Source organism: Ambystoma mexicanum, chromosome 3p (genome assembly GCF_040938575.1).
Source record: "Ambystoma mexicanum isolate Mex_15411 chromosome 3p, UKY_AmexF1_1, whole genome shotgun sequence".
Taxonomy (NCBI): domain Eukaryota; kingdom Metazoa; phylum Chordata; class Amphibia; order Caudata; family Ambystomatidae; genus Ambystoma; species Ambystoma mexicanum.
In genome coordinates, this window is record NC_090925.1 from 1,048,659,589 (window position 1) to 1,048,677,600 (window position 18,012).

Genomic DNA, 18,012 nt, shown 5'->3' on the forward strand with positions numbered 1-18,012 from the left:
AACTATAGTCTTCCTTCGGTTCACTGTGGGGAAACAGTCTAATTTCAAATGTCTAACAGGCACGATTCAAAACGTGGTTGATCTTTACATCTATTTGGGATATCTGAATTGCCAGTCCTTTAATTTACTTTAGCAATCTAGGATGTTGGGTCGAAGAAGTCCGTTCGGCCATCACTGGCAGAGATACAGTTGTCGAGCACCTATTGGAGAATTCTGGGGCTCAACCCTCGCTAGCCCTGCCCCAGTTAAAGCCCTAACAATGTGAATTTAGTTACTGTTCCAGAACTAAGAACAGTCAAAATGGATCATTGCTCCCCTGAGACTACCACTAAATGTATGTGTGTAATAAAGAAATTGACAAAGTTAAATGGAAGGTCACACCACACCACACCACACCACACCACGCCAGCCAGCCTGCAAGCCAGTAGCCGAGGCTGCTTGGGGTCCGAGCCTGTACTCCTTCCCTGCTGTGTTCACTTCTGCTTGCAGGCTCATTGCCCTGGAGAACATTGGAGAAGATATTAGAATTCCTCCTTTCTGGCACCGGCAAGCACATGTTTAACTTGCTGGGAGCAGGTAGTTGAGGCGGCAATAAAGTGTTAAGTGAATAAAATGGAAATCGTCTGTATGGTGTTCTTGGGGCAAACTGGAAATCCTGTGCAAAGTGAGCAGAATGTAAACCTTAAATTATTTGTTAATACGGACTCTTCCATGTTGTGACAACTGCTAAGGAGGACGGTGTGTAATTTGATTCCTGTGCATAATGTAAACTAGTAAAAATGTAATTGTTGCCTTTATCAGTACCTACATAAATAAGAATCATATTTATTATAAAATAAACTGGCAGGACTGCGGGAAAAAACCCACCTGACTGCAGACTGAAACGGCTGGGAAAAGAGTATGCGCCTTTTTCATTACATTGTGTTTTATGGGACGACGAAGGAAACGAAATTAAGCTGACAAAACAGTAACCTGCCGTTATAGACTGCTATTGAGTGTTTCTGAATGGCATGGAAATGATGCTACTTGCCCAGTATTTCGTCAGTTGTGAATGAAGGGTTGTCAGAACAGATAGACCCCGATCTTCCTAATATATGGATATGTTTTTATTCTTCAGTTTCAGTGTGCTGCTGTCTCTTCATCACTTTCCTGTTCCTTTCTGAGCTCACAGGATTTATCACCACAGAAATGTAAGTATATTTTACCATTTCAGTATGCCTAGGTGGTCTGAAGCCAGGTGTGCCTGCCTGGCCTGTAGAGGAATTTGGTATTTCCATGCCGAGCCGTGCCTCTTAAAGGTTCGACAGGGCAGGTGCAATGTTGGCCACGTGAATGATTTCCCCAGCACTGTTGGCGTTTTAGAAGTACCAGCTTAGCTCATTAGGCTTTTTTACTGGGCCAAATTATAACCATAGTGGTCTTGCAGCACCAAGGCTTCTATGAAGTTTGTGTATTGTGCTTCAGTAACGTCCTGCAGACCACTCCGCCTCTTGTTCATGGAGCTGATTGGTATGACCTAGTTATTACACGAAACTCCTTCCTATGCCAGCCCAAAGCCAACTGTCTCCTAAGCAGATCTGGCTTGCTACCAAATACAGCAACCCTTTGTCTTTAAGGTCTGGCTTGAGCATGCTTCAGGCCTCTACTTTATCAATCCACTGCTCCACAAAGCACGACTTAATTTATTTTTTGTTTGTTATGCGCTTAGACAGGAAATACATTCTGTTTCAAAGCGCCGACAGGTGTGCAGGGAGTGAACCTGGGATATGCCTTGTGAGTATTCAGAACGCGCAAATGCAACAAGGAAGAGGGTAGTGGGGTAGGTGCGGTGGTGTCATTGCTCAAGGGTGAGCCGCAAATGAAGTGCAAGGTATGGTAAGTGCTATGCGGCCAGGAGCCGCATTTGGTGGAAAGTGCAAATCTCCAGTGCAGAGAGGGTGTGCCGAGGCAAGTGCTAAAGGAAGACGGAAGCTGGGGACATTGGGTGTGAGTGGTCAGAGGCCCAGAGGATGCATAAGGGTCCAGGACACCAATCACACCAACTGCAATTAGCAGAGGAAGGAAGAAGGGAAGGAAGACAAAAAGGAGTCTTGAGATGCTTTCAGAACTTAAGGTCCTGCTTAAGACGCAGGAGGAGGCTGTTCCAAAGGAGGGATCCAGCTGAGGAAAGCGAGCAGTGTCCTGCTCTCTGTTTAGCGAAACACTTTCCAAACAGAGTTGGTGCCAGAGGAGCGTAGAAGTCTAGAAGGAGAGTATTTATTTGATGAGAAAGAGTTGCAGATAGTGTGGTTCCCGCCCCCAGACAGCCTTGTGAATGATGCAGAGGGATTTGAATTTGATACGTGCAGCAACCAGGAGCTAGTGGAGTCTTTTTAGGGCAGGAGAAATGTGGTCCCTGTGCTTAAGGCCAATGATAATTCTCGCTGCTCTATTCTGGATTAGCTGAAGGGGTCGCAGAGTGGAAGAAGGTAGATTGAGGAGGAGGCTGTTGCAATAGTCAAGCCTAAAGAGAAGCAGGGCTCGGAAACATTGAGCTTCTGGGGGGAAAGTGAGAAATGGGATAATTCTTTTTGAGAAGGAAGAGTTGGGAGTGGGACTTCTTGGCAATGTCCTGCGTGTGAGGGTGCACCAGATTGTCTCTTTGCATCATGACTCTGCCCCTTTATTCCACTGCTTATGTCTTCCTCTTCTGTTTTAACAGTCCCTCCCTTCTTTTGCCGATACCTGAACGATACCTGAATTCCCTCCACTTCATATGTGGTTTTTGCTGGTTTCCCTTCTCTGCACCCCTCGTGGACCCAGAGTCCCTCTGCAGTGACAGCCTGTCAGCATCTTTCTGCTATAGGTCAACAGTCCAACCATTGAGGCCACCAAGGACCTGTCCAGACTGCTACACTTACACGTCACTCCATGCTTGTTATGTTGCTTCAGCTGCCTGATCTTCTGCCCAACTCTGCACCTCAACGCACCATACTCCTATGGGAGGTTCCTTGAGCCACTTGTAGCAAAAACCTCACTCCCATGTTAACTGAACCTGTGGCAAACAGGCCACGTGTGAGATTGAGGTGAAACAACCTGAAGAGCACATGGGGAGAGATTTTAATTGAAACTGAGATGACACAAAATAGTTGGAGCTTCCTGTCTGCCCTCATGTTTTAGTCACTTTTCTATTATCGTTATTGGTTTACATGTTCAGATCATTAGTCCTCTTTTGAAATCATTCATAAGGATTTGTGGATTTGTTTTATTTTAATGGTTTATTAAGTGAATGGGAAGTGTTTACACCCCCTAAGATTGGCACCACTGAGGCAAGTTCTTTTTCTTCTTCTGAGTTGTATAAAAACTAATCGACAAGTCCAAGCGTGTCAGGCTCTGCATACTGCACTGCACGTCGGATAATGACTGGCTAGCAGTTAGGCCAATTGCATGATTAACCCCCTGTTTATGCCAACTGTGATGTCACATCAATGTTGTCAGAATGTTTGAGCAGCAGTTTGGCGATGGAATGTGCATGCAATCTAGGCTTTGTGGAGTGGACAAACCGTGGACTCACAGGTGAACCTGTGACGGGCCAACTTCTGCCTTCACCAACTATCCCGCACCACTCCTCTCTAGCGCAAGTGCAATGACAAGATGGCAAAATATAGCCAGAGGACCAGAGAAGCTGTACGTGTTCCACCCCACCTAACTCTGCTACCCTTGTAACCCCACCCAGACCTCTCAGGCATTTCCTCACTGATCCTTAGACTTTAGTTGTCCCTTCCTCCGTTAGCCCAAAGGCAATAGTTATGTATACATTTTTGAAGTACCTATATGTTTTGTCCCTAATTCATGTGAGAAACCAGTAGGTGTCTCACCAGCTAGTCCCCGGGGATCTGTCATCCAGGTGGGCCAGGACAAGGCCATCGCTTTTGGATCCAGTTCCTGTGGGTGGTCCAGTGCAGGAGGATTACCCGGATGAGGGGTCTTCACGGAATGGGACAACGGACGGTGATGCGCGATATCCCCTTTCCTCCAACACCTTTTCCCCATCCTATCAGGACTTAGGAATTCACCCCCCACCTTTCCGACACAAACACTTTCTCACGGACAGCTCACTGTGAGAGAAAATGGATTGACACCCGAGCCGTATACCGACATGTATGAACACAAGGGTCAGGTAGAGTCGGTTAATTTCTGATAATTACACACACCTGACTTCATCACACTTCCCCCCCCACCCAGATAAAAGGAAGAGCACGAAAGCACACCTGGAGCAAGGCAAAACACACGAAGCAGCAGTTCCGAGATGGCAGTCTAATACGAGGAGAAAGACTGAAAGACCATAGAGTTGCAAGGAGGGAAGTGCCCTTGACCTTTTCGGAGCAGAACCGCGACTTTCAAGAGCCCTCGAGAATAAGAAACATAAGACCTGGAATTAAAGCTGAAGAAAGGTGCAGTGTGTGTTGAAGGTACACAGGGCCCTCCTGTATCGATGGCTAATGCGGGGAGGAGCGATTGGTGCCGTGGTACTGTCCTTGACTCCCACATCAAAGCAGCGCACCAGTTAGGTCCGCACAGCCGGTGAGTCGGGGAGACTGATGACAGACTGGTCTGTGTTGGAACCAAGGTTCCGAGCGGCAACATTGTATGAAGAAATCTGCAAAGAAGAATGAGGCGTATGCGATAAATGACATCAACATAATTGAATATCCAAGATCGATACCATAAACAGAATGGTCCGGCACCAAGTGGGTGCTCAGTTATACAACTGAGTGTAAAATCGTTAAACTGTGAAATCGAAGTGGTCTTGCAATGGTCAAACTAAACCATGCACATTTGAAAGTCTTCGATGCTAATACGAACTGAAATTGGTCCGAGCCCTGCTGAGGGAGACTAATTGTGTAAAAGCGATCTGAGCCCGGCTGAGGGGGACCCTGGGTGAAGAGTGACTCACCTGACTGAGTATTTGTAAAGGAACTTTTCATTTGTTTTGGTACATCAGGCCCTCTGAATCAAGAGACTTGGATAATGTAAGAGACTTGGGCACAGAAGGCCCAAATGCTGGCAATGGAACAGTGTCCTTGTGCCAAAGAACCCAGAGAGTGTACTATTCTTGAGTGAACCACTTTGTCCTGTGCTGAAAACATGTTTTTTCGTGACTGTTATCCCACACTATCTGTAACTAGCAGGAAGGATTGGCAATAGGTTTTTTTAGTGTAGGCCCTTTTATGTTGACAAGACTCCACTAGGACTGCCTTCTTTATGATTTGATGGTCGTAGCTTGCACCCATCTTTAGGTTTAGATAGGTGTTTATCACACCCTCGTGAGAGCTCAAACTCCCTTGAACTGTGGTCACTTGTCTGTTTTATCTTGATACCATGCCTTCCTTACAATGTCCATTGCAAAACTGGACGCATTTTGATCTGTGACACCGCCTCACCAGCCACAGCCTCCCCTCCCTCGTCCTTCATGTTTTTCTTTTTATCTCCATGGCGAATGAACGCTTGTAGCTCTCTAGTTCCTTTTTCCAAAAATGTTCGTCTTTTCCCACTAGAGATTTGTTATTGTTTTGATTCTCACATCCTTCAGTTTGATGTCTTGTTCTCTATGCTAGGTCGAGGTTTATTTTTTTCCCTCCTCAATTCATGTTGTCTATCCCATTTCATTTGTTTGAGGGATGCTCAGGGGTAGGGCAACAGTGGGTTGCTTGCCTTTACTGTAAGAATCTTCATTCAAAGGCTTCATTGCTGGGCAGAGAGATTACACAGTTCCTCTGGCCCTATCCCAGAAATTAATTGATAAGAAAAGGCACAAGGTTATCCTGCCCGGTGAGACAAAATGTGTCTGGGGGAAGCTGCTGTGAGCCTCTCCCTATAGAGTTTAAGTCTTTTTCACTGCGTGAGGAGGTGGAGGGTAGAGGGGAGTTGAGGGGCATCCCTGATGTCCCTATCAAGGGAGCTAAGACTGATTGTACGACCGAGGTTCCCTTTTAAGAGCTAATACCAAAAATGGCCCCAATGTTCTTCTGTGAGCAAATGGTGGGGCATAACCTGATGTTCCCACATTGGGGGCTAACAACCGAAGCACGCCAAAGGGTAAATGCAGCTTTAATGCTGCAGTTATCCGGTTTATTTTGTAAACATTTCTTTTTACTGGTTGCATTCTGGGAGTTGCTTAGTCCTGCCCAAAACCCCATGATTCACTAGTGGCGTGTCACCCTTGAAATCCCTTAGAAAATGGGTAATGCTTGAGATGAGGAGGCAACTATTGGATCCTCTGTCACTACTGCATAGTCTTCAAATCTGCTCACCCCACCCATGCCATGGACCTCTTACTAGTGCCTCTCTGGGTAGGCACACCATCAATACTTGTCTGGCTTGACCAGCTCCTACCAGGATCTGTAGCACTGGCTCGTATCCACATGCTTACTCTTCACTGAAATGTGTTGACCTTTGGCTTGGTCTCTCCTATCATAGCAGCTGGTTTCCATAGACCAGTCTGCCAACTCCTCCAGCCCAGAGCATATTCTTTTCTAAGGATAGGTTTCACAAAATTACTCCACAACCTCATGCTTCCTGGTCCCATGAAGGACTATTTTAGAGACATGTTAAAGGATGTGCTGCCGTGCATCCTTCACTGTTGTTGCCTGGCATTGCTCCACTGCCTACAACATCCTCTGCCCCACCGATTATGCCACAACTTGTTACCCATCCTTGGGACACTCCTTCAATGCTCTTCTGGACTAGTGTTGCCTGATGCTTTTCAGCCTGTGACAACACTTCTGCCAGATCAATCTCAGCCGGTCATTCAGACCCTACAGAAGATCCTCTGGATGACTTGAAGTACCTTGGTTTGCAAGGGTTTTCCCTGAGCACATTATGGGCCTTATGGATTTCTTTGATATCCCCTATCAAATTTCACTTAAAGTAAATACAGCATTTTGGCAGGAGAGTTCTACCTAAAGTCTACTGATAGTTTGGTATTCCGTGGGAGGGATGAGCTTGCTGAGACCTAAAGGTGTGGCAAAAGCCACATTCACAGGTGACCAATAATCTTATTGAGGAATCAAAGGTACCGTCCTTAAACTTCAGAAAAGGGGTGCCTGGCACTAAACCCATTCCCCCAAAAGAAGATCAGGTACTTCATGCTTTCAGAAAGGTGCAACTTTACTCTGGGCTGCATCGACAGTGGGTTAATGCCGACATCCTCTTCTCTACGGCTAAATAAAAGCATTGGAGGGAGGTTTCAGACTTTGATGGACAGTTTCTGTGGACATGGTAAACCAGTTCACGGCACAACGGGCAATGACCAGATAATCGCATAGGTCATGCTGGAATCGGCAGTTCGCCATGTGTATAAAGACGCTTGCCAAATGTCTCTGTGGGCTGGCAATAAACGCAAAGCCTGGCTTCAGGCAACTCATTTTACAGAGGTAAGATAAGATACTTAAACTACAGCTTGACCGCATTGATGTATTCCGTAGCTCAAATGAGCTAAACATGAGGGCGGCTGTTACTATGACTTATAAGTACTTGTCTGTGCCAACTATAATGCCAGTTAAAACTTCTCAAGGCCTCTTGCAAACAGTAATTTAGTTTTACATTCTTTGCCGGCTTTTATGGTCACCAGGAGAGGAAGACTAGACAATTGGACAGGCCTATGAGCCTACAGCACAGAAAGCAATCGCAGACTGGTGCAAGATTTTCTTCCTCCCATGCCTCCGACTCCTCCAGCTCGACTTTAGAAAAGCAAGCTGTGAGTTTAGGGGTCGGCCCCACCTCAGTGTGGTGTCAAACTATATAGCTCTTCATGCCAAGGACTGTCCATGTTAAACCTGGGTCAGGTCTTCAGTGAGGTGTGGTTTCTAGATCGTGGCTCTTCTGGGAGTGCACTTCTCTTTTCAGGAAAATTAAGTACCTTCTGATGAAGGACATAGAACAGGTTCCCCTGATGGAGAGGGCTTCCAGTTATTATTCCAGATTCTTTACAATGCAAACATTCCAAGTAAACTGGACTGTTTCGGTCTTCCCCTCTCTTAAATGCTCTAGCTCGGTGCCCCTCTCCCTGGCTGGCATCCCACTCTAGTGGCAACCAGGAGTACCAACTTGCATTTGGTTTCATCTCTGCCCTGTGTCCCTTCGCTTAAGAGTCCACATCTTGCCCTACCTAGACAACTAGTTAATTCAGGCTCCTTCCCCTGTTAGGTGACCAGAACCTCCTGGTTTTGTTCTTCACTTTGACAGAAACCCTGATTGAAGAAGTCTTCCTTGATTGCTTCATGAGACCTGACGTTTATAGGCTTTGACTGGAACATTGAACTAGCTTGGATTTTCCTTTCCAAGAGAGAATATCAGACATTACTTGTCTCCCTTCCTCAATCAAGCAGGATTTTGTGCTTGGTCATTCCAGATGCGTCTGGGCTTGTTGGCCCTTTGTGTTCCAATAGTTTGGTTTGTCAGTATAAAGATGGGAGAGGCTTCATCTTTTCTTGGGTGCATCCTGGTCTCGAGTTTCCACTCGACCACTTACAGTTCCCTGGATTCCCCAAGAAGTTAGTCCAGATCTCCTGTGATGGTGCCTGAAGAACAAAATGATGGTGGGAGGGTGGTGGTGTGGTTCCTTTACAGATCCTTTACCCTCAGTAATCTTTAGGACTGCTGCTAGGTAATCTGCTGGGTTGTGGGTGGGCAGGGGGCTGAACCTAAGGCATCTTCAAATGCACTATATTTGCTCCTGGAAGGTCATCCAGCTTATGCGTTGTAACTTGGAGTGATCCTGCTGGTCCTCATGGCCTTCCTGCCGAATATTTCAGTGCAGGATGGTGATTATCCTTATGGAAAACACTATGGCTGTGGTTTTTGTAAACGAGCAGGGTAGCACCAGGTCTCCCTCTGGCCCCTTTTGATGCAAATGGACCATAGATCTCCTCCGTAGACCTGCCACCTTTTGGGCTCCTCAAATTATCTTCTCTGCCATCTTTCCTACTAAAACCATGAATGGGAACTCCTCCCATAGGCACTTTACATGCATTCTACTCTTTGTTCCATCAGAGGGACAGGCAGAAAGTTGGTCTTTTTGCCTCTTACCTCAACACTCTGTTCCACTGTTTGGCTTGTGGCACAGAATTGGCCTGGGTTGCTAGGGGAATCCCCAAAAGACTTTTAGTTAGATCATTTTCATCTGGTGCCGCCTTCCCCTTTCCACTCATTCCCCAGACAATTCTGAAATTTCAAGAAGCAATGTTGCTCATTAATTCTAATAGCCGTTTGGTTGCCAGCCAATTGAAGGTTTTGGAGATTATTCATTAGTATGTAACAGTCTAATAAGACTTTCAATTCATCTCCAAAATATGTTTTTCCTTAAAAGGAAAGTAAACAAGATAATTAATTTGCTGTATCAAAATGACTTTGACATAAAATTTGTAATGAGCAAACAAAGGTTTTAAAATTAATAAAATTGCCAAGCCCGTTAATACACTCCATTAGTACTGACCTAATGTATGCCCAGAGTTTCACAAGATGAAACATATTATGGTTACCCCACTCATATCTTTGCTATGTAGCATCTGAGTTAACACTTCCCAGATCAAACGCTATTAAGAACCTTCTTCAGATGGTCACTAGTGACCTGCATTCAAGCAACAAGTGTTTGGTATTTTCAATGTGTAAATCTGTGTATCCTGGCATATTTGGGGATATTTTCCCGGGCCCCTATGGATTCCAGTGTTGGTAACATTACATTTAACTCTGTACTCCTACAGTGAGTTGTTGCCCAGGTAGGCCAAGATATAGGCAGGAGTAGTTTAAGTTCAAGTATGTATTGTACAAGTAGTGCACTGTTTTTTGTATCGTATCAGTAAAGGATCCTCTCTAAATTCACCCATCATAGTGAATAAAAAACAAAAATGGTTTGTAGCTTGTGCTGAGGTTATGTTTGAGTAGATTACTTCATATCAATCATAAGCATTGAGTCGATAACACTGCATTTTAATAGAGCTGCGCTGTCCTGTGTGGGGATTGGCCCGTGCAGTGGGGAAGATGTGTGGCAGGTGCCCTCATCTGTCCCAACAACTCCAGTGTAGTTGAGTATTGTTCGTGTAGGAGCAACGGTTGTAGCTTTTACTTGAGGTCTGTGTTCCCAGATTGTGCCTATTGAGTGGTAGGAATATAGTTTCCTTGGCACACCTTAATTGGATAATTAGTTGAGCATGTTTTATTTTAGGCACGCAGAGTGATATGCCAGTGTAGTTAAGTGTCTTGAGTTGACTTGTGTTAGATGACCTTGTGGACAGGTTGTGACCAGTTTTAGCTTTAAACACTGGCAAGTGATTTAGTGGATTATATATTTTATTTTGAAATTCTAATCTGAAATTTTTAGCAAGCACTATTTTTCATCCTTTGTGTACTCTGTACTGTGGGTGAGGTTGTGCATGGATGTGGCCGGTCTAGGGTTTGGGCGTGGCAGGCCCTTCTAGAAGGAGCCAGGTTCTTTATAGTTATTTGGGTAGTTGGGAGTGTTAGTGAAGTCTATTTGCTCAGAGAGTGCAGTCAGTGCTTGGGGGTGGCAACCCTGAAGTCCTGGGGGGGAGACCAGGACAGAAGGTGTTTTAGTTCCTCGGTAAGTTAGTTATCCTTGTGCACGTGTGGAGAGTTTTCCGTTTTCTTCCTTTGAGGAAGGAGGGGGGGGGGTGTGTGTGTCTGTGTCTGTGTCTGTGTGTCAGTCACACTAAGTGTATAGCTTGGCATGTGGAATGAGACCTGGAACCTAGGGTGCATGGGAATTCCATGGGATGACGGTTGGGGGGAGAGGCAGAGAGAGCCAGAGGGAGTAGAAGCTAGTTACCTGCTCTCCTTACTTACCTTCCTACCTGCATCTGTAACAATAAAGCAAGCCTACCTTTTTCATACATACCTGGCTCTGGAATGGTTACTTTGTCCTGCCTGATGTTTATGCCACTCCAAGATACTACACAAACATTCTTTGCTAATAGATTTTGACTCCGTAGACATATCAGCTTGAAGTGTTTCAGGCATGAGCCCCACCAAAACAAACATGGGGCAAATTTGTCAGATGGTTCGGAGGTTGTTATTAAGCGAGTGTGGGGTGCTGGAGCTGTTTATAACTGAGCCCATTCATTTTTCCAAGGTGTATCCTTTGAACAAAGAAGGAGCGAATTGCACCGAACGGATTTGCGATATAAAAGACAAGTTGGGCACAAGGCTTTGCAGACTTTTGTTAATGATGTAAATCCCTGCAGTTTTTTTTTTTACATCTTCCATGATGCATTGCTTGAAGATGGTACCGATTTCTTTTTAAAGCACAATTGAGAAATTGCATTCGAAAAGAATCGGGGGGGAAAGGGAAGTATTGCAGAATGCATGGTATTTTTTTTTTATTAAAAATAAGTGATGGGCTGAGAAGTGACAGGCAGCTGTGTATTTCTGAACAGTTAAAACTACACTGGGAGCATCGCTGGAAATGATGTATTCGGTACTAGTGATGTCTTGTCTCATTTATCGAGTTCTTCCCATCAGAAGGCTACAAAATTTGTATTATATGAACTAGCTGTTGCAAAGTAAAGATTATGTTGGCCTTTGAAATTCTGTTCAGCTATTTAATTTGTAACATTTACCTATTGTAATATATGATGTAAACTATTGTATGTGAAAGATATAATATGGTGCTCCTCGTGGCATGCAATCTGTGATGTGGCTTCACAAGATGTGTCATGGCAGGCCCCCATTACCCCTCCCTCCTCCCAACCCCTATTACCCCATCCTCATTCTTCCCCCTTCCCTGTACCCCATTGTCCCAATCTTCCGCTTCCGCCTTCTGGTACCCCATTACCCCAGCCTTACTCTTCCACCTACCAGAACTCCTGCCTCACTCTTCCTCGTCTGAGTACCTCATTACCTCGCCTCATACTTTATCATCCTGGTATACCATAATCATCCAAAAGGAAGGCATAGCATCAACCGTAAGACACATGCGTGACAACAGTTCAAGGGTGTTTATTGAACTTTAACAAGGGTGTGATAAACGCCCATCTAATCCTACATCTACAGAGGGGAGCAAGCTAAAAATAAAACTGGTGCCAATCCTTACTGCTTAATACAAAAAGTGTATGGTAGTGTTCATGAAAAAGAAAGATGTTCACAAAATGATATGTCAGGATGTTCAGGCCATTGGCCTCCCTTCCCCACGATTTCAGCATGGGAAAAGCCAGTTCACTCGAGCATAGCACACGCTCTGGCTTCTTCAGCATGAGGACGCAGTTCCATTACCAGCATCGGGGCCTTCTGTGCCCATGTGTCTTAAGTTATCAAATTCTCCAGATGCGGAGGTCCTTATGTACCAAAACAAAACTTCCTTTCATCTTACAAGCACTCAAGTTAGGTGATTCACTCTTCACCCTGGATCCCCCCTCTTCCGGGCTCAGATCCCCCTTCTCAATGGTCGGAGAATATCCTTTATCGGGTGACTCACAGTTCACCCTGGATACTCTTCAGTCGGGCTCAGATCCTTTCTCTTACACAACCAATCTCCCTCAGCCGGGCTCGGACCAATCGCAGTTCATATTAGCTATCAAAGACTTTCTAATGTGCACAGGGTTTCGCTTGATTGGTTACAGGACCACTTTGATTTCACAGTTCACATTTGCCACCTCTCAGTTGGATACCTAATGGAGACCTTCGAATGAGCACCCACATGGTGCCGGTTCACTCTCTATATGATATCTAGCTTGGCTTCAAAAGTTCAATCGCTCCTTGGATGTTCAATTATATTCACATCGCTCATATACGCTTCACACACTATTTCTACAGTGTGCTTCATACAAAGCTGCTGCTTGCAACCTTGGTTCTAACACAGACTGGTCTGCTATCTGTTTCCCCGACTCACTAGCTTGCTGAATTTACTGGTGCTGCTTTGTTGTAGGAGCCAAGGGAGGTACAACGGCGGCAATCGCTCCTCCCCGCCTTGGCTATTGACGCGGGAGAGCCCCGGGTACCTCTGACATACATTGCACCTTGCTTCAGCTTTAATTCCAGGCCTTATGTTTCTTATTCTCAAGGGCTGGTGAAAGTAGCAGCTTTCCTCCAAACAGGTCAAGGGCACTTCCCTCCTTGCAACTTTTGCTGGTCTTGCCATCTTTCTCCTATTATTAAACTGCCATCTTGGAACTGCTGCTTCCTTGTGTGTTTTTCCTTGCTCAGAGTGTGCTTTCATGCTCTGCTTTTCATCTATGTGGGGAAGTGTGATGTAATTATCAGTAATTGCCTGACTATGCCTGACCCATGTGTTTGTATATGTCAGGTATACGGCTCAGGTGTTAGTCAGTTTTCTCTGAGTGAGCTGGCCGTGAGAAATTGTTCATGTTGGAAAAGGTCACTTCAATTCCTTTGTAAAATCTAAAGTCTCTGACCTGTTGCCAGAGGCAAGCTAGGGGAAGGAAACCCTGCCTTCCACTAAGATTGTGAACTGTGATAATTGGTAAATGTGAACCCGACAGAGGGATGCCGAATGAAAGCTAGGAGAAGGAAACCCTGCTTTCTGATGCTACTGAGCAATACATGAACTGTATTAGGAATACATGAACTTTGTTGAAGAAAGGCCAATAGTGAACTCGACGGAAGGAGGCCCGTTTATTGTAAGGAGGATCCGAGCCCAGCAGAGGGAGATCCTAGGGGCAAAGAGCAATCGCCCAAGGTGCAAGATCACTGAGAGAACTTTTGTTTGTTACTTTGAATCAGCAAACCCAAGGCAAGAGACTTTTGCAGGAAAGAGACTTGGCCTCTGAACGGGTATTGATATCATTGAACTGAACTGTAAACCTTGTGCTGTCAATGCCCAGGAGTGTGCTGTGCTCAAGAGTCTTGCCTTGACCCGTGCTCAAAACGTGACGAAGGGAGACCCAGTCATACCATCCAGAGTTATCATTTTGAGAACACGTCTTTACTTTCTGGTGAATATTATCCCACTCTTTTTTTTTTTTTTTTGGTTTTTTTATTTATTTTTTTTGGTTTTAGTAGTAAGGATTTGAACCCGTAGACCCCTTAAGCGAGGGAATGATTTTTCAAATGGAATGTCCTCCAACATATTCCTCATCTTTGACATGTAATGTCCAGCTTCGGAAAACTTTCGGCTTAGGGTGCCCTGTGTCGATGGCATTGAGTTGATGTCCCTCGATGGCCTCCGTCGAGGGTGAAGTCATCGGATGGTATAAGTAGCACGCACAGCGCCCGTTGGCCTCAGTTATGTTTTTCCGCAAAAGTGTTTGCTTCGAAGCTCACCGCGCCTCGTTCAATTTGATTGCATAGTTAACTTAATTGCGCAGGTACCTTCGATAAATGTCTACGTTTTCAACTCTGACGACTCCTTGTTCCGGATTAAAAAATGCAAGGAGTGCGACTCCAAGATGTCCATCACTGATCGGCATTGTCTGTCTGTGGTGCCTCGGTGAAGGTCACAACCCCGATTCCTGTACCAAGTGTCAAGCTATGATGGGAAAGACCTTGCGAGAACGAAAGGGGAAGTTGCCGGTAGGCAAGATAGCCAAACCCTGTAAAACCCAACCTGATCGTTCTTCAACCGCCGAGTCGGGAGACCGCTCTCCTCAGCGCAAGGATAAAAACATGTTGAAGGTCCTGAAGTGGCTCCTGCTGCTCTTCGTCCTCGACGAAGCGATCGAGCAGGAGGCACAATCAGGTGCCTTCCACTTTGTCCTAGTCAGGCAGCACCCCTGAGAGGGTAAAATGCCCCTCCAAAAAGTCAATGCCCCCGGAGTGGGAAGCATTCAGTGTAGAGATGCTAAAAGATTTTGAGAAGCAGGTTAAGGCTCAGTCCGCGCCAAGGAGCGGTCTCGACCCGACTCGTGCACCCTTGAGCCCAGGTGGACGGTGTGATTCGCATCAAGAGCCCTCCAGGCTTGAGATTGTGCATTTAGAATCTGCTTATAAACTGTCTGAGGAACACTAGAATTGGTCCCCGTCTGTTCCTAACATGTCTACAATGGTTGAGTGCTAAGCGTTCGCTTGATGGTATGTTGCACTCCAAAGCAGAGAGGGAATTGTTTTGCACCCGGCAGGCAAACTGGGGCGGTTTTGGCTAGCCGGTTGAAGGTGAAAGGGAGGCAGGTGATTTTTAAAGCCAGAGATGATGGATCAATTCTGTGGAGGAATGAGGATATTTGGAGCACTTTTGAGATTTTACGCGTCCTTTTATAGTGACGCTGGACATATTACAGAGTCGGGGGGAGGGGGTGTGACTGGTTTGTTGAAACTGGTACATTTCCCTTTGTTGGATGATGTTGATGGGCTTTGTCTTGAGAAGGACAGTAATGCTCAGGAATTTGTGAACTCAGTGGACTTGATGTCAACTGGGAAATGTTCTGGAAAGGATATGTTCCCCATTGAATTTCTGCTGCTTTTAGTATCACTCTCGCTCCCTTTTTGGCAAAGTGGTTTGCTGAAATTGTTGGCTGTGAGCAGTGGCTGACTCTGAGGACTGCTGTGATTACGGTGATCCCTAAACCTGGCAAGGATCGTTCAATTTGTGGGAATTTCCATTCAATATTTTTTAATGCAGACGTCAAGCTCTTGGCCATTGTTTATGCTTTTCGGGTCAATCGTTGGTGCCTAAGCTTGTCCACAAGAATCAGACTGGTTTGTTTATGCAAGGAACAGCTATAACAATTTGAGAGCACTGCTGGATGTTGTTCATCTCAAGGGCAACTCATCTGAAGCCTGTGCTGCGGTTAGTATTGATGCAGAGAAGACTTTTGGTAGGGTTAGTTGGACATGCCTCTGTCGAGTTTTGATCAATGTGAATTGTGGCCAGTGGTTTCTGCAGCTTTTTAGTGCTCTCTATATAAAGGTGCTGTGGTTGCAGTTAATGGTTGCACTTCTGAGCGTTTTCCTATCCAAACGGGTATACGCCCCTTATCACCCCTGTTTGATCTTTTCATCAAACCCATGGCCGTTGTGGTCACAGAGAATGTGGGGAGTGTTTACAAGGTGGTATTATGTGTGGATGATCTCCTGGTTTTACTTTCAGATCCCAAGTACTCATTTAGGGAATTGCTCTTGACTTTGCCCTTGTTTGGCAAAGTCACTGAATATAAATAAGGTCAATGTTTCTAAAACGCTAGTCTTCCTTATCTGGACTTCGTGTCACAGAGGGCTACTTGGTGTTGAACGGGATGCCTGGGCAGATGCTTTGTTCAAGTATCTGGTTATTCAAATCACCAGGCAGGTTGGCTCGTTGCTTGCCTTGAATGTTTGGCTTAACATTGCACAGATTGCAGTTTTGTCCTAAATGGGAATGGGTGAATCTGACGATTTGGGGTAAATTTAATGTGATCAAGATGTCTTTGCTTCCAAAATTACTGTATATCTATGCTTCCTCTTTCCCTCTTGGTTGAGTTGCTTAGAGAGGTAGATAAGGTTTTTCGTATATTCCTATGGTGAGGAGGTGGAAAGTCCAGGATCCTGAAAGATGTTCTTACGAAGCCGGTACACCTGGGTGGTTTAGGCTTTCCAAACATTGGTCTGTATCACACTGCTTTTACACTGCGCACCTTACATTTCTGGCGCATGAGTGATTGTGCAGATTGTCCAAACTGGGTTATTCATAGAACCTGTCCACTGTACCCCCATGGATTGTTTGCTTTGCATGGACAAGAAACTGGCTGTTGGACAAACCCCACCATTTGCTAAGCATGCCTTGAAGGAATAGAAGAACTGTGAGGGTTGCAGTGTGAGATACCTGCTTAGTTTGGACTCCTCTTTATGGAAGATTCCGGCCCTGCAGATGGAAAACCGCACTGTATCCTGGATTTCAATGAAAACGGCAGACATCTGGAGACTGGGGCAAGTATATGATGGCAGTTCAATGCTTGATTTTGAATTTTTACGATTTAAATACAAGCTGTCAAGTGCGGAATTTATCATATACAGCGATTTTAATTTCCATCTTTATACCCAAGCCAGGATTCCCATTGAAGAGCATAGGGCAGAACAGTCTGCCCGGAGATTGTCTGTAGAGATGTTAGACAGGAAATTCAAACGATTGGATACACTAGACCCCAACACAAACACTCCGTTACCCACATGGTCAAGGGGAAAGAATGAATCCATCATTGATTACATTTACTGCTCAAATGGCATAACCGAAATGCTATTGATTCCACCAATACGAACTCGCAGCATAGCGACCATTTCATCTTGACGTGCACATGGAAGATAAAGGGAGTTAACACTGAGAATAAATATACCATCTTTGAGTTTGACTGCTGGCCTAAATTGCCTCAGAATATCACAGAATGATGCAGTCGCTCTGCCCAAAGCATTTAAAAACGCAAAAATGGAAGATTGCAGCAAAATGAACTATGGATGGATCCTAGACCGATTTTAAGCTAACTACTGCCTCAAACCGCCTTTCAAAAAATCAACCTATAAAGCCATAGCTGATAAAAAGCGAGAAATTAAACCGTGAGGCAAGCTAAATTTGATTCTTCTAAAGTAAAGAAGACTAAGATGAGAGCTGCTAAACAAAAATATAAAAATTGGGTAAAAACAGCAAAAATGATGCAAGACCAGGAAAACGCTGAAACCATGCTTGGCACACTAAAATCTCACAATACTAGGAACCCATGGGAATTATTAAAACGGACCCGAAGCGAAAAGACCAAATGATAGTCGGATGTGCAAGAACAAACATGGGTTACGTATTTTGAAGCATTATATAAGGAAAGACACACGACCAAGGAAACGGTCGTACCACCAAACCAAAAGAGATAGACCATAACATGGGAACAGACAGATCTTGGACATAATTCGGAAACTCAATGTTTCGAGAGCTCCTGGACCTGACGGCCTTTTGAATGCCATCATAAAAAACCCAGCTTGGGCAGATTTGTGCACAGAGCTTTTCATACTAATAAATCGCACCAACACCATCCCAGAATCATGGCAATTGGCAACACTAGTTCCAATCTATAGACAGGGTTCAACCAAAGAACCCTCAAACTA

The 18,012-nt window shown here is 45.1% G+C and overlaps 1 protein-coding gene across 1 annotated transcript in view; it reads left to right on the top strand.

Annotated features, from left to right (window-relative positions):
* Positions 1 to 18,012, top strand: part of ERGIC1 (endoplasmic reticulum-golgi intermediate compartment 1) — a 556,793-nt gene that overhangs the window by 280,660 nt on the left and 258,121 nt on the right. Inside the window, exon 3 of the mRNA XM_069652409.1 lies at positions 1,118 to 1,190. Within this exon, the coding sequence (XP_069508510.1) occupies positions 1,118 to 1,190 (73 nt within the window). The remainder of the gene's footprint in view (positions 1 to 1,117; positions 1,191 to 18,012) is intronic.